The sequence below is a fragment of the Carcharodon carcharias genome, chromosome 26 (assembly GCF_017639515.1).
Source record: "Carcharodon carcharias isolate sCarCar2 chromosome 26, sCarCar2.pri, whole genome shotgun sequence".
Classification (NCBI taxonomy): Eukaryota; Metazoa; Chordata; class Chondrichthyes; order Lamniformes; family Lamnidae; genus Carcharodon; species Carcharodon carcharias.
The window spans coordinates 45,669,945-45,682,266 of record NC_054492.1 but is presented as its reverse complement, the minus strand read 5'-3'; the positions used below and the strand labels follow the sequence as shown (position 1 = coordinate 45,682,266).

General features: G+C 46.9%; 1 protein-coding gene across 3 annotated transcripts in view; it reads left to right on the top strand.

The window, feature by feature from the left end:
- The first annotated feature begins 855 nt into the window (after nucleotides 1-855).
- Nucleotides 856-12,322, top strand: part of lysmd2 (LysM, putative peptidoglycan-binding, domain containing 2) — a 98,334-nt gene continuing 86,867 nt past the window's right edge. For all 3 annotated transcript variants that reach the window (XR_005941424.1, XR_005941423.1, XM_041174818.1), the window contains exon 1: nucleotides 856-1,098. Coding sequence is in view for 1 of the 3 variants with exons in the window: in XM_041174818.1 (XP_041030752.1) it covers nucleotides 901-1,098 (198 nt within the window). In the remaining 2 variants the exon portion in view is untranslated. The remainder of the gene's footprint in view (nucleotides 1,099-12,322) is intronic.

Sequence of the window (12,322 nt, the reverse complement as noted above, 5' to 3'; positions counted from 1 at the left end):
TCACCAACTTTAACTTTAACACCTATGTGTTCTATTGTACTATTGTTGTTGACATCTTTTGATGATCTGCTTCTATCACTGTTTGTTTGTCCCTACAACCACACCCCCCCCACCCCTCTCTCTCTCTATCTCTCCGCCCCCCACACACACACCTTAAACCAGCTTATATTTCAGCTCTTTCCTGGACTCGAACTCAAGTTCTGTCGAAGGGTCATGAGGACTCGAAACGTCAACTCTTTTCTTCTCCGCCGATGCTGCCAGACCTGCTGAGTTTTTGCAGGTCATTCTGTTTCTGTTTCTGACACTGATACAGCACCATTCATGGCTTCAGGACTTCCCAAAGGGGCTTTAAACCAATGAGATGCAAGCATTTAAAAGTGGTAATGACGGTGTTAAATTTCGCGCCTAATCCCACAAACGGGGATGGAATAAAGATCAGTTTTTTTTATATAGGACAAGTATTGGCAGAAACCCCCCTGATTTTCCACAGGGAGCCACACGGTCTCCTACATGCACTTCCGACAGTGCCGCACTCCCTGCAGTGCTGTCGGGGGGGAGGTGCGGTGCTCAGGCTCAGGCTCAGGCTCTGGGCTGGGATTCGAACCCGGAGCTCCGGGCTCAGAGGCGGCTCCCTTACCGACTGCGCCACGGCGGCTGTTGTCCGGCAGCCGCCTCAGGGAAGCTGCTGGGCGGGGAGTTGGCGGCGGTTCGGCTGCTGACGGGCGGAGGGGAGGCTCCCCCCGGTCATTCGGTCACCGCCGGAGGAGGAGCCGCCGCATCTGAGGCGCGGTCTCCAGGCCCAGGCCCCCTCCCCTCCCCTCCCCCGCTTTACCCCCTCCTGCCCGCCCCCCCCCACCTCAGCCCGCGGGGGGGGGAAGGGGGGGGATTTGCTGCTGAAGGATGGCCGAGGCGCAGCCGCCCGGGGCCGGCGGAGCGGACGAGTCGGAGGCCGAGCTGTCCCAGAGCCTGGCCCGCACCAAGACCCGCTCGTACGGCAGCACGGCCAGTGTGTCGGCCCCGCTGGCCGAGAAATACATCCAGCACCCGGTCAGCCCCAACGACACCCTTCGAGGCCTCGCCCTGCGCTATGGAGTCACGGTAAGTCCCGGAGCCGGAGCCGGGTTAGCGGAGCGGGGGAAGACTGAGCCCCCAGACCCCGGCCCCCAGACACCGGCCCCCGGACCCCAGACACCAGACCCCGGCCCCCAGACCCCGGCCCCCAGACCCCCGGCCCCCAGACACCGGCCCCCAGACCCCCGGCCCCCAGACCCCGGCCCCCAGACCCCGGCCCCCAGACCCCGGCCCCCAGACACCGGCCCCCAGACACCGGCCCCCGGCCCCCAGACCCCGGCCCCCAGACCCCGGCCCCCAGACCCCAGACCCCGGCCCCCAGACCCCGGCCCCCAGACCCCGGCCCCCAGACCCCGGCCCCCAGACCCCAGACCCCGGCCCCCAGACACCGGCCCCCAGACCCCAGACCCCGGCCCCCAGACCCCGGCCCCCAGACACCGGCCCCCAGACCCCGGCCCCCAGACCCCGGCCCCCAGACCCCGGCCCCCAGACCCCGGCCCCCGGACCCCGGCCCCCAGACCCCGGCCCCCAGACCCCAGACCCCGGCCCCCAGACCCCGGCCCCCAGACCCCGGCCCCCGGCCCCCAGACCCCGGCCCCCAGACACCGGCCCCCGGCCCCCAGACACCGGACCCCAGACCCCGGCCCCCAGACCCCAGACCCCGGCCCCCAGACCCCGGCCCCCAGACACCGGCCCCCGGCCCCCAGACCCCGGCCCCCAGACCCCGGCCCCCGGCCCCCAGACCCCGGCCCCCAGACCCCGGCCCCCAGACCCCAGACCCCAGACACCGGCCCCCAGACCCCCAGACCCCAGACACCGGCCCCCGGACCCCAGACCCCGGACCCCAGACCCCGGCCCCCAGACCCCGGCCCCCAGACCCCGGCCCCCAGACCCCAGACCCCGGCCCCCAGACCCCGGCCCCCAGACCCCGGCCCCCAGACCCCCAGACCCCAGACCCCGGCCCCCGGACCCCGGACCCCAGACCCCAGACCCCGGCCCCCAGACCCCGGCCCCCGGACCCCAGACCCCCGGCCCCCGGCCCCCAGACCCCGGCCCCCAGACCCCGGCCCCCGGCCCCCGGCCCCCAGACCCCGGCCCCCGGCCCCCAGACCCCAGACCCCAGACCCCGGCCCCCAGACACCGGCCCCCGGCCCCCAGACCCCAGACCCCGGCCCCCAGACACCGGCCCCCGGCCCCCAGACCCCAGACCCCGGCCCCCAGACACCGGCCCCCAGACCCCAGACCCCGGCCCCCAGACACCGGCCCCCGGCCCCCAGACCCCAGACCCCGGCCCCCGGCCCCCAGACCCCAGACCCCGGCCCCCAGACCCCGGCCCCCAGACCCCGGCCCCCAGACCCCCGGCCCCCGGCCCCCAGACCCCGGCCCCCGGCCCCCAGACCCCCGGCCCCCAGACTCCGGCCCCCAGACCCCGGCCCCCGGCCCCCAGACCCCGGCCCCCGGGGTGAGGGGCAACTCGAACCACCCCCGCCCTGGAGCCTCCTCATCCTTCTGCCCCCGGGGACAACCCAGTCCACAGCTTCTCCCCGCCCTGGAGCCTCCACGTACCCCGCCCTCACACTGATCTTGATTCCCCTCACCCACAAGGACTATTCCAATCCAACCCCCACCTCTTCTTCCTTCCCTTTCCTTTCCTGCCTGCCCTGCGTTCAATCCTCAATCCCCCCATCTCCCCCACCTTTGATGGCCCCTACGTCACCCCACCTCACCCCACCTTCATCCCATCCCTGATCTCCTCCCTGACACCAACAACCCCCCCCCCCTCCAAATACCCATCCTGACCATCAAGGGGCAACTCCATTCCATACCCCACCCCCAGAGCCAACTCCAATCCCCACGCCCACAATGGCAACTGTACCACCACCACCACCACCCCTCACTCCTACCCTCAGCTGGATGCATAGGGGGGTGGTGGTGAGTGAAAGGAAGAGATGCACATGGGTCAAAGTCAGTAGGCTACACCGTTGGAATGGGGTATGAGGAAGTGTACCAGTGCTGTTGGGTAGGGGAATGAGGAAACAACCCTGGTGGCACAGGGGGTTCGGGTTGCCTTAGGGGCTCTGGGTCGCCTTCGAGGCTCTGGGTTGGGTTGGGGATCAGGCATCACTCATTCTGAGGGAGGTTCTGGCTAACTTCTCATCTTCCAAACCTCTACTGAGCAATGGTTTATTGAGGTCAGTTAAGCATCCCCCTAACTTCTCTTCTACCAACTCTCTACTGAGCAATGGTTTACTAAGGTCAGTTGAAGCATCCCCTCCCCAAGCTGAGATAAATGAACAGAGGGTAGTTTTGAAATTGGGTAATTTTGAATTATTAGATAGTTGTGGTAGATCCAGGCTGAGATGACAGTCTGGGGCCAGCTGCTTTGAGAATTAACATGCTTTTCTGTGTTGTTCTTCACTGGTGCTGCTGGTTTCTTAACATCAGCACCAATGGTAGCTAAACAGAACAAAAATGGCATCTTGTGAGAGATAACATGAACTAATGTTATTTCTCCTGACATTAGTTATTGGCAACAAAAGCCCTGGGTTCCACATTAATTGTCGAACAAAGGATGTGGAGTTGAACCCAGGGCCGAGTCCATTAGCTAAAACAACATGGTTCTTTGCAGGAAGGACTGTAAATTGTGAGGGAGTCAAGTCAGATTTTGCTTTTGTAACATGAAAAAGAAAAAGTTTGTTTTTTTTGGTTGCCCATTCCAGAGTGTGTTTTTTGAGGGTAGTCGGCGGGGAGTGATATACACAAAGTCAGGTTGCTTTGTGTGATGAATAACCTATTTGAATGAAAAATAAGACTAAGTCACTTGAATGAATTCTGGTTTAGTGCTTGTCCAGCATTCATAGGATTCCAAAGTTAATTTGGAATTTGGCCTTGATACTGCTATTCACAACCATATCATAATTATCTGTCACTTGCTGATGTGAGTTCTGAGTGGTCGAAGAACAAGTCGTACAGACTGTTCATTATCGAAATGTTAACAGTTCGGTAAACTACTCGTATTGTTGAATTCCTCTTGCCTCCGCAAACGACTAGTAAGGCACAACAGAAGTCTCGACTCCTAGAATTGGCTCACTTGCCACAGATTGATTAATAATAAATTTACATGTATTTTTCATGCATGCATTTATAACTTTGTGACCAAAACAAACTGAGGAAATATTCTTCCCTACATGTCGAACCTTGGATAGGACAGAATAAACAGATTAAAGTACATATCATGTTCACGAAAACGCCTCTAATGCCTTTCTGTCCTACCAGTGACTGAGGCATGGTTACATAGGTGCTGTTTGCCTTCTGGTATCGTGTAAGTGGCCATGCAATATGTATTAGCTTAGGTAGAGTGTTTGGGTACCTGTAACTGTCCATTGGTCCAGCTAAGCCCAACCCAGTTCCTTCCTGAGGTATACACACATACCAACGTTTATGCTCCACATGAGCATCCTTACACCAGCCCCCACTTTGTCTCAGTCGATCAGTGCACTCCTCCCTCCCCTTCCTTTCTCTCTCATCTAGCTTTCCCTTAAATGCATCTATTGTTATTTGCCTTAACTGCTCCTTGTGGTAATGAGTTCCATATTCTCACCACTCTGGGTACAGAGGTTTGTCCTGAATTCTCTGTTGGGTTTATCAGTCAGTAATTTTATATCTGTAATCTCTTTGGAGTTCCCCACAATCATAGAATGGTTACAGCACAGAAGGAGGCCATTTGGCCTGTCATATCTGTGCTGGCTCTCAGTAAGAGCTACTTAGCTACCTTGTCATCTTAGCCTTACAAATCTTTTCTCCTCAGATAGTTATCCAGTTCTCTTTTCAGAGCTGCATTTGCATCTGCCTTAGACACTCTTGGACCATGCATTCCCGATCTTAACCACTGACTGGGCAGAATTTTACGGCAGTGGGATTTTACGTTCCCACTGAAGTCAATGTTTATAATAAACAAAAACAGAATTACCTGGAAAAACTCAGCAGGTCTGGCAGCATCGGCGGAGAAGAAAAGAGTTAACGTTTCGAGTCCTCATGACCCTTCGACAGTAGTTCTGTCGAAGGGTCATGAGGAATCAAAACGTCAACCCTTTTCTTCTCTGCCGATGCTGCCAGACCTGCTGAGTTTTTCCAGGTAATTCTGTTTTTGTTTTGGATTTCCAGCATCCGCAGTTTTTTTGTTTTTATCTCAATGTTTATAATGTCTCGCGGCATTTTACAGCCCAGTCCCCACTGAACGGGGCCATAAAATTCTGCCCACCGTGTGGAAAAAATGAAAACATTTTCTCTCTGACACCATATAAACCCATTCATAAATTTAAAATATTCCTTTCAGGTCGCCCCTCAGCCTTTTTCTCTGAACAATCTTGGTCTTTCCAGAGAAGTAAATCTGTTCTGTTATCCTTATAAATCAATGTTAAGTGGAAGAGTTTCTGTATTGCCCAGTTGGTAAAATAATGCAATAGTTTTAGCAGTCCAAGTTGCCATTAATGTTTTAGATGATAAAGGCAATTCTGGGAAACTTTAAAAGTAATATTTAAATTTCTTCTACTCGTCACTTGTAGTTCTCTTTGAGCTATGCTTTCCAGCTCTTAATTGATTTCTATTTTATTGTGTAAGCTAATGGTAAAACTCCTCCCTCAGCCATATTCCTCCACCAGTTCAGAGAGTTCTTTATTATGTAGTTATCAAAATTTCCATGAAGTTACAAAATAAACCATTACTTTTGTTAGCTGCATTTAGTAACTGAACATGGATCATTTTAATGCCTATTTTGGGTTGCTAATGATTAACCCCACGCCTATAAGCCCTGACATGAGTTCAAGTGGCTGAAAACTATCATAGACTAAATTACTACCTTAAATCAACCTTTTTCATAAATAATTTGAAAGGTTTAAACTTTAAGTAGAGTTTTATTTTGTGTTTGGATTGTTGTTTATGTTAGCTTTTTGCGTGGGCTTCCTGTACTTGATTCATGGCAGCATTCCACACCAAGGGTTATTTATCAATAAATAGCCTTTGTTGCAGACTTATTTAGAGATAGGCTGCAACTGATTATCAGGAGCCATAGTGTTATGGATAATGGGCGGAGGCAACTGATCTCTGGGTTTAGGTAAGTATTATAAGTGTCATCTAGAGGCACAGATGTAATTATTACTGCATTGATATTTTGTATATATGCAATATTTAGTTTAAAGGAATGAGGTTTGTTGATGTTTGGGGTTTTGCCTTTTCTTAGTTGACATTGACCAATGAGCTCTGTGCATTTGCTGCATGCCTGCACACAGTCTCCTTGAGGTAATGTCATCATAGCAGGTTTAAATGCATGAATTGCCTATAAGTACCTCATCATTATAATCAATAAGTAACTTTGGACCATTTCTCTTAATTCATAGCTGTTAAGCACCAAATTCCAACCTTATTGGATAATTCAGTTTTTTTTTAGTACAAGAGATGACTTTGAATCATCAAGAGTGGACTATATAACAATATCGTTAAGATCTGTCAGCAAGCTACTTGTCATGGAGGGCATTTGCAATGTTTATATGAATTCCTAATTTAAAAAAGCACAGTTAATAATGTTGCATCAGGGAATGCTCACATTGTGGGATTTATAATTATGTACAATGCGGACAAAATCATATTTTTGGTGGGGTATGTTTTCCTTCCTGCGATTTAATAATAAATTAGCAAATGTTGTGAGTTAGTTACCCAATAAAAGGCACTCTGCAACTGGTGTGACACTAGGACTCACACAGCGAATCAGACTTATCATCACTAGAAACTGCTGGGAGCTGTTTCACACTTAACTGTCAGTAAAATGTAGATCTTTTAAGGAATGAGATTGCTGATCTTTCTCAGTCCCTGTGTTCTACAAAATTAAGATTACTTAAACCTGTTCATAATGCCAAATTCATACAATTTGCAGAGTTGATGAATGTAATCAGTAAGTTAACTGACCACCCAATAGAAGATGAGTCTTTTGAGTTAATGGCTACACATGCTCCATTGTCTGCTTGAAACACTAATGTGTGTGTCATGCTGTTGAAGGGTGAGCCAATCATCTTGAGTTTTGTAGCCATTGTAATTTTACAATTAAATCAGCATAATCAGGATTTTGTGACTCGTAATAAAAATAGAAAATGCTGGAAACACTCAGCAGGTCAGGCAGCATCAGTGAAGAACCAAACAGTTCTTCAAGAGTTTGCTGCTTATGTGATGTGTCGCAAGATTTTCTAGCCATATAAAATTCTCTTTTCAAATAATTGGGAATAACTATTTTTTTTTACATAGCTGTATTGCAGCACAGGGGCTATAAATAGAAGAAAAGGGACCATGAATGTCACTAATAAATCCAGCAGGGAATTCAGGAGCAAAATTCTTATCCAGTAGCGGTTAGAATTTAGAATTCACTAACATAAGCAGAGGTTAAGGGGAAGTTAGATAAGCAGAAGGGAGGGAGGAATAAAAGGATGTGTTGATGGGCTTGAAGACAGAAGCTAATGCAAAGTATAAATACCGGCATGGAACTGTTGGCCTGAATGACCTGTATCTGTACTTAAATGCAATACAATAGAAATAACGATTTCAAACTTATGAAAAAGGACAGGAACAATTAGCTAGTCCAGTGCACCTCTTCTATACTGCCATAGTGCAGCTCCTGTACATCACCCACCTTCCTTCCACACACCAACAATCTGTGAGAGGCAAAAAAAACTTGGAAGAAAACCCTAGATCAACTGAGAAATTCCTCTATGACCTGTGAAGGCAATCAAACAGAACCAAATGGAAGATGAGTTTATTTTTATGCAGTGAGTTGTGATGATGTGGAATGCATTGCCTGGAAGGGTGGTGGAAGCAGATTCAACAACAGCTTTCAAAGGGAATTTAGATATGTACTTGAAAAGGAAAGATTTGGAGAGCCATGGGGGAAGAGTAGAAGAATGGGATTAATTGGTCTTTCAAAGAGCTGGCATCTGCACAATGGACCATTGGCTCCATGACCAAGTTCCAGAAGACTGCAATGGCAAAGTGGCTTATTCCACAGTGACCCACCTATATACAGTATGTTGACCAATCTCAGGAACTCATCCAGCTCCCTTTTAATGCTCAGGTTATGAAGACATTATGAGCTGGCATTTTGATTTGTTTGAAAAAGAATCTTGCTGTTTTCACTAATCAGAAAATACTTCAATATTGCACAGGCAAACTGCAGTTACAATTGATTAATCTTACAAACTCTAGCAGTATTCCCTCATTCCTCTCTCTTTACTGGCTCCCCTATAGCTGTTTTAAAATGGTGCTGTGATTCTGCAGCTACCAGTTTCAGCTTGGTACCAGCTTAGATGACAGTTGCTAAGTTATACTGCTGGCTGTGTTTTACCTTCTTGGCAAGTAAACTATTCACAGAAGTTAGAAGACCTGGTTAAAGTTTAACATCGGCAAAGAACTGATGTGCCAGGTTGGGAAAGTTTGTTTTTTGACTCTGCCTTACATGAGCTGCATTGAGCTGAGTGCTTTCACTTATAAATTACTTCATACAGCTTGCTTTAATACAAAGTTAAAACTGATTTGAACACAAGCTATGTAGTCGAAACATGATATTGTTGTTAATTTTGTTTAAAGAAATATCTAAAGGACCTGATACTCACAGTGACTGCTGCTACATATTCTCTTGCTGAAAATGAACAGAATCTTGCTGTGTAAAAGAACAGCACAGATGGCAGTGCAATGATGTCATGGTATCTCGCATTACTTGCAAATTTAACATCTACAGCCTGGTGGTTTTCACTGCTGTGGTGCTGACATTGTACTAATATAACACTATTGACTGGATAGCTTTGCAGAATTTATATGGTAAATATTCTGATTAACTTCCAATTGGAGATGTAGTCTCACTAATAACTGCAAAATGGTTACAAGTATTTTGTAAACTGACATACTAAGTTATGCTTTTTGCAGCTAGAATCTATTGGTGCTTTTTTGAATCATTGCATTTTCGTGCTTATCCAAGTACATACTTAGCAATTCTTCTTTAAGTTGCAATGTTTTTTTAACTTTAAATTATAAAGTGCTTTGTATTGTTAAATTGGGAATTTAAAGAGTAAAGGACTTGATACTCTGTTTAATGTGTAATTGATGTGTTTTTAGAAATAAGGAAGATGATTTTTATTGAAACTGACTTGACACAAATTGTTAGAGTTAGTTCAAAAGATTTTGTAAACTTTAGAATCTATTGGAAGAAGTTCTCAAATTTATCGATGTAGTCAGTCATCTCCCTCAAATAGGAATCATGTCACTGACCCTTTACTGTTCTTAGGAATGAGGCAGCTTAGAGATTTTGCTTTCAGGCTTGTACAATCTGACTGTAGCCAATTCTGTATAGCCTCCTCACCAGTGAAGGCTGACTCAGATAAATAGCATACCCTGAAACAATATGAAGCTCCCCCATAAACCATTGAGAATAATCAACAAGTAGCTTGCTCTAAAATTGAATTGACAATCTCTGTTTTTCATCAATGTTGCCATTTAACTTGGTTTAAGTAGTTCAGTGATCAGGCAATAAATTTTGGATAAGGAGACTGTTGATGCAGTGCTATCAGGACAATTTATTAAACAACAAATGTTATACTTAACAAATCAAGGCAATCAGTGTCGAAGTTGAGATGGTTCTTGTTTCCCACTGACACTAGTGTACAGGCGGCTCATGACTGTTATTTTCTTGCCTTTCCCTATGACTTCAAATCTGTGCCATGACCTCTAGGTCTGTTTCATTTATCTGCTGTAACCAGTGGCTCTTCCTGTATTCTGGTGTACTTGTTGTACCCTGATTAATGTATACCTAACACTGCTTTGATTGGTCTGCTATTTCACCATCGATTAATTCATTACTTATGGTCACTTGACCTCGGGTACGTGCCAAACAACATGTTCTTTAGCAGTCTATTGTTAGCTTCTTTCTGGATAGACATCTGCCAGACCGGCTGACTCCTTCACCCATTAGCTCCAAAGTTCGTTAGTTTCTCTATTTTCTGCAAAACATATCCTGCTTTTCTGTTACATTTTCTCCACAACTTATGATATAGTTCGGAGACCTGTTCTTTTACTTTTTTCCTATTTTGGTTATCCATCCTTGTGAGAATGTGGTTTTTGATAACTTAAGCCATGCAAGCAGTATTTTTCCACTGAAGCACACATCTAAAATTAATTCTTCGTCAAGAGCTTTTTCAAAATGCATATAAATGTTTATAAAAATTTATAATAAGAGTATAAAAAGTACAAAAAGCTCACATATCTGACATTGGGTATCATTGAAGAGGTATTGCCAGCTTTGCATCATGATGATTTCACCTTTGAAATGGCTTCCGTTGTGGTTATAACGTTCTGTTTCACAAATGGATGTGCTCTGGTGTTCCTGTATAGTTTAAACCTGATGATAATTCGAAGGTTTCTCACGCAAAAGAATAATCAGACAAAGATGCAGTGCCGAGTCAAAGCAGGAGATAGTAGGATCACCTAGAGGTTCCCCTGCAAGTCACTTATCATCCTCACTTGGACGTGTCTCACCTTTCATCCATTGTCAAGAGATCACTCTCCTGGAATTCCCTATATAATACCATTATGGGAACACCATCACTGCAGGGACTGCTGCAATACAAAGAGAGCCAGCCAAACTTTGCGCAGCTAGGGTGGGCAATAATCAGTATGCCCATATTGTGAAAATAATTTTTGAAAAATCTAAATTCTACTTCATGATTGGCATTGTCTTCTGTCCTATCGTCTACAACTTTTGTAATGCCTATGGGTCTCAGCATTTCACATGGACTTAATTTTGGGAAAAAAAAGGCTAGATATTTAGACCTCTGGTCGGGAATATGAAGGGACCATAATTTTTGCCTTTTACTAGAACCTTTTACAATGCTTGAGACCTCAACTGGTGCCTGGCTCCTGAAACAGATTTTTCATGGTTGATTACAAGCTGAATGTAACATTTCCAGAGCTCACTTAAAACTGGCTGCTGGGAAGATCCATTCAAAACATGCAGTTGAGTACGTGCATGTGCCTGCCCAGGAAATGCAAGACTTGTCTTTGCATGATAGTTTTTTTTACAGAGCTGATTATATGCTCAAACATCAAACAGCTGAAGCAATTGTGAAAGTAGAACCTTCGGTGATTGCTTGAACATGTTGAATGGCATTAGACTAATTGTTCCATAGCATTACAAATGTTGTGATTCAGCAAAAGAAATATGTAAGCTCTTATTACTGATCCAGTTACAGAAATAGTTATTTCAGTATCCCTTAAAGAATCTAGAAATGTAATAATTTCTAGTTCAGAAATATGACATTCAGGACCTAAGAGTTAGACTACTGTTTAAATTAGCTCTTTTTTCCTTAATGGTTCAGGGATCGATGCAGTAGGTCATGAAGCACTGAGCCATGTAGATTAGGAACAACTCCAGTTTGATCTTCGCCTGGACAACTTTGACCATGCTTCAATCTGGATTCGGGGTTCCAAAGTTGCAGAGAAAAGAAGAGTGTTGCACATTAATGTTCCTGGTCATTGTCCAGGTACTGCTTGCTAGAAAAATCAGTGTGTATGTCATGGTGAAAAATGAATTCAGCCTGAGTAATGTCTGTAGTTTGTCGGTGCAGCATCTGGTTACAATTAAACCAGTGTGCATGAACCAAGGGGTCCTCCATTTTGCCCCTGAGGCACTCCTCCCCTGTCAAGAATACTCCACAGATCCATTGTAAGACAACACTATTTTTTGAGATTGGCTGCTGCCACGTGGTTAAAAATCCAGCACCAAATTCATGCACAGCAAGATCAAACGACTGAAAATCAGATGGCTCACTATATATGGGATACACCTGATCTCCAGCTGACTTCCCAATGCAAAAAAGGTCAGCTTTTATGGCTGTCCGCACCTTGCATGAATGATAGCCTGAGATAAGATCCAGGTGGCTGTGGCAACAAACAGTTTGATTAGTTGCCTGTGCTGTGCTTGGCTTTAAACATGAACAAAGCGGTCAGCCACAAAGAGCGAAAAGTGAAGCTGACCAGATGTTTGTCGACACTGATTAATTCTCAGCCCATAACCCCACAAATTGGATGTCAAGCCCCACCGGACTGTTGCTCGGCTTAGCCAGTTTAAACATGGTGGGGAGAAGAGCCTACTGAGAACTGTCGGTAACGGATTTGGGAGAGGAGAGGGGTCTCCTCTCTCTCTCTTTCAAAATCGCTGGTG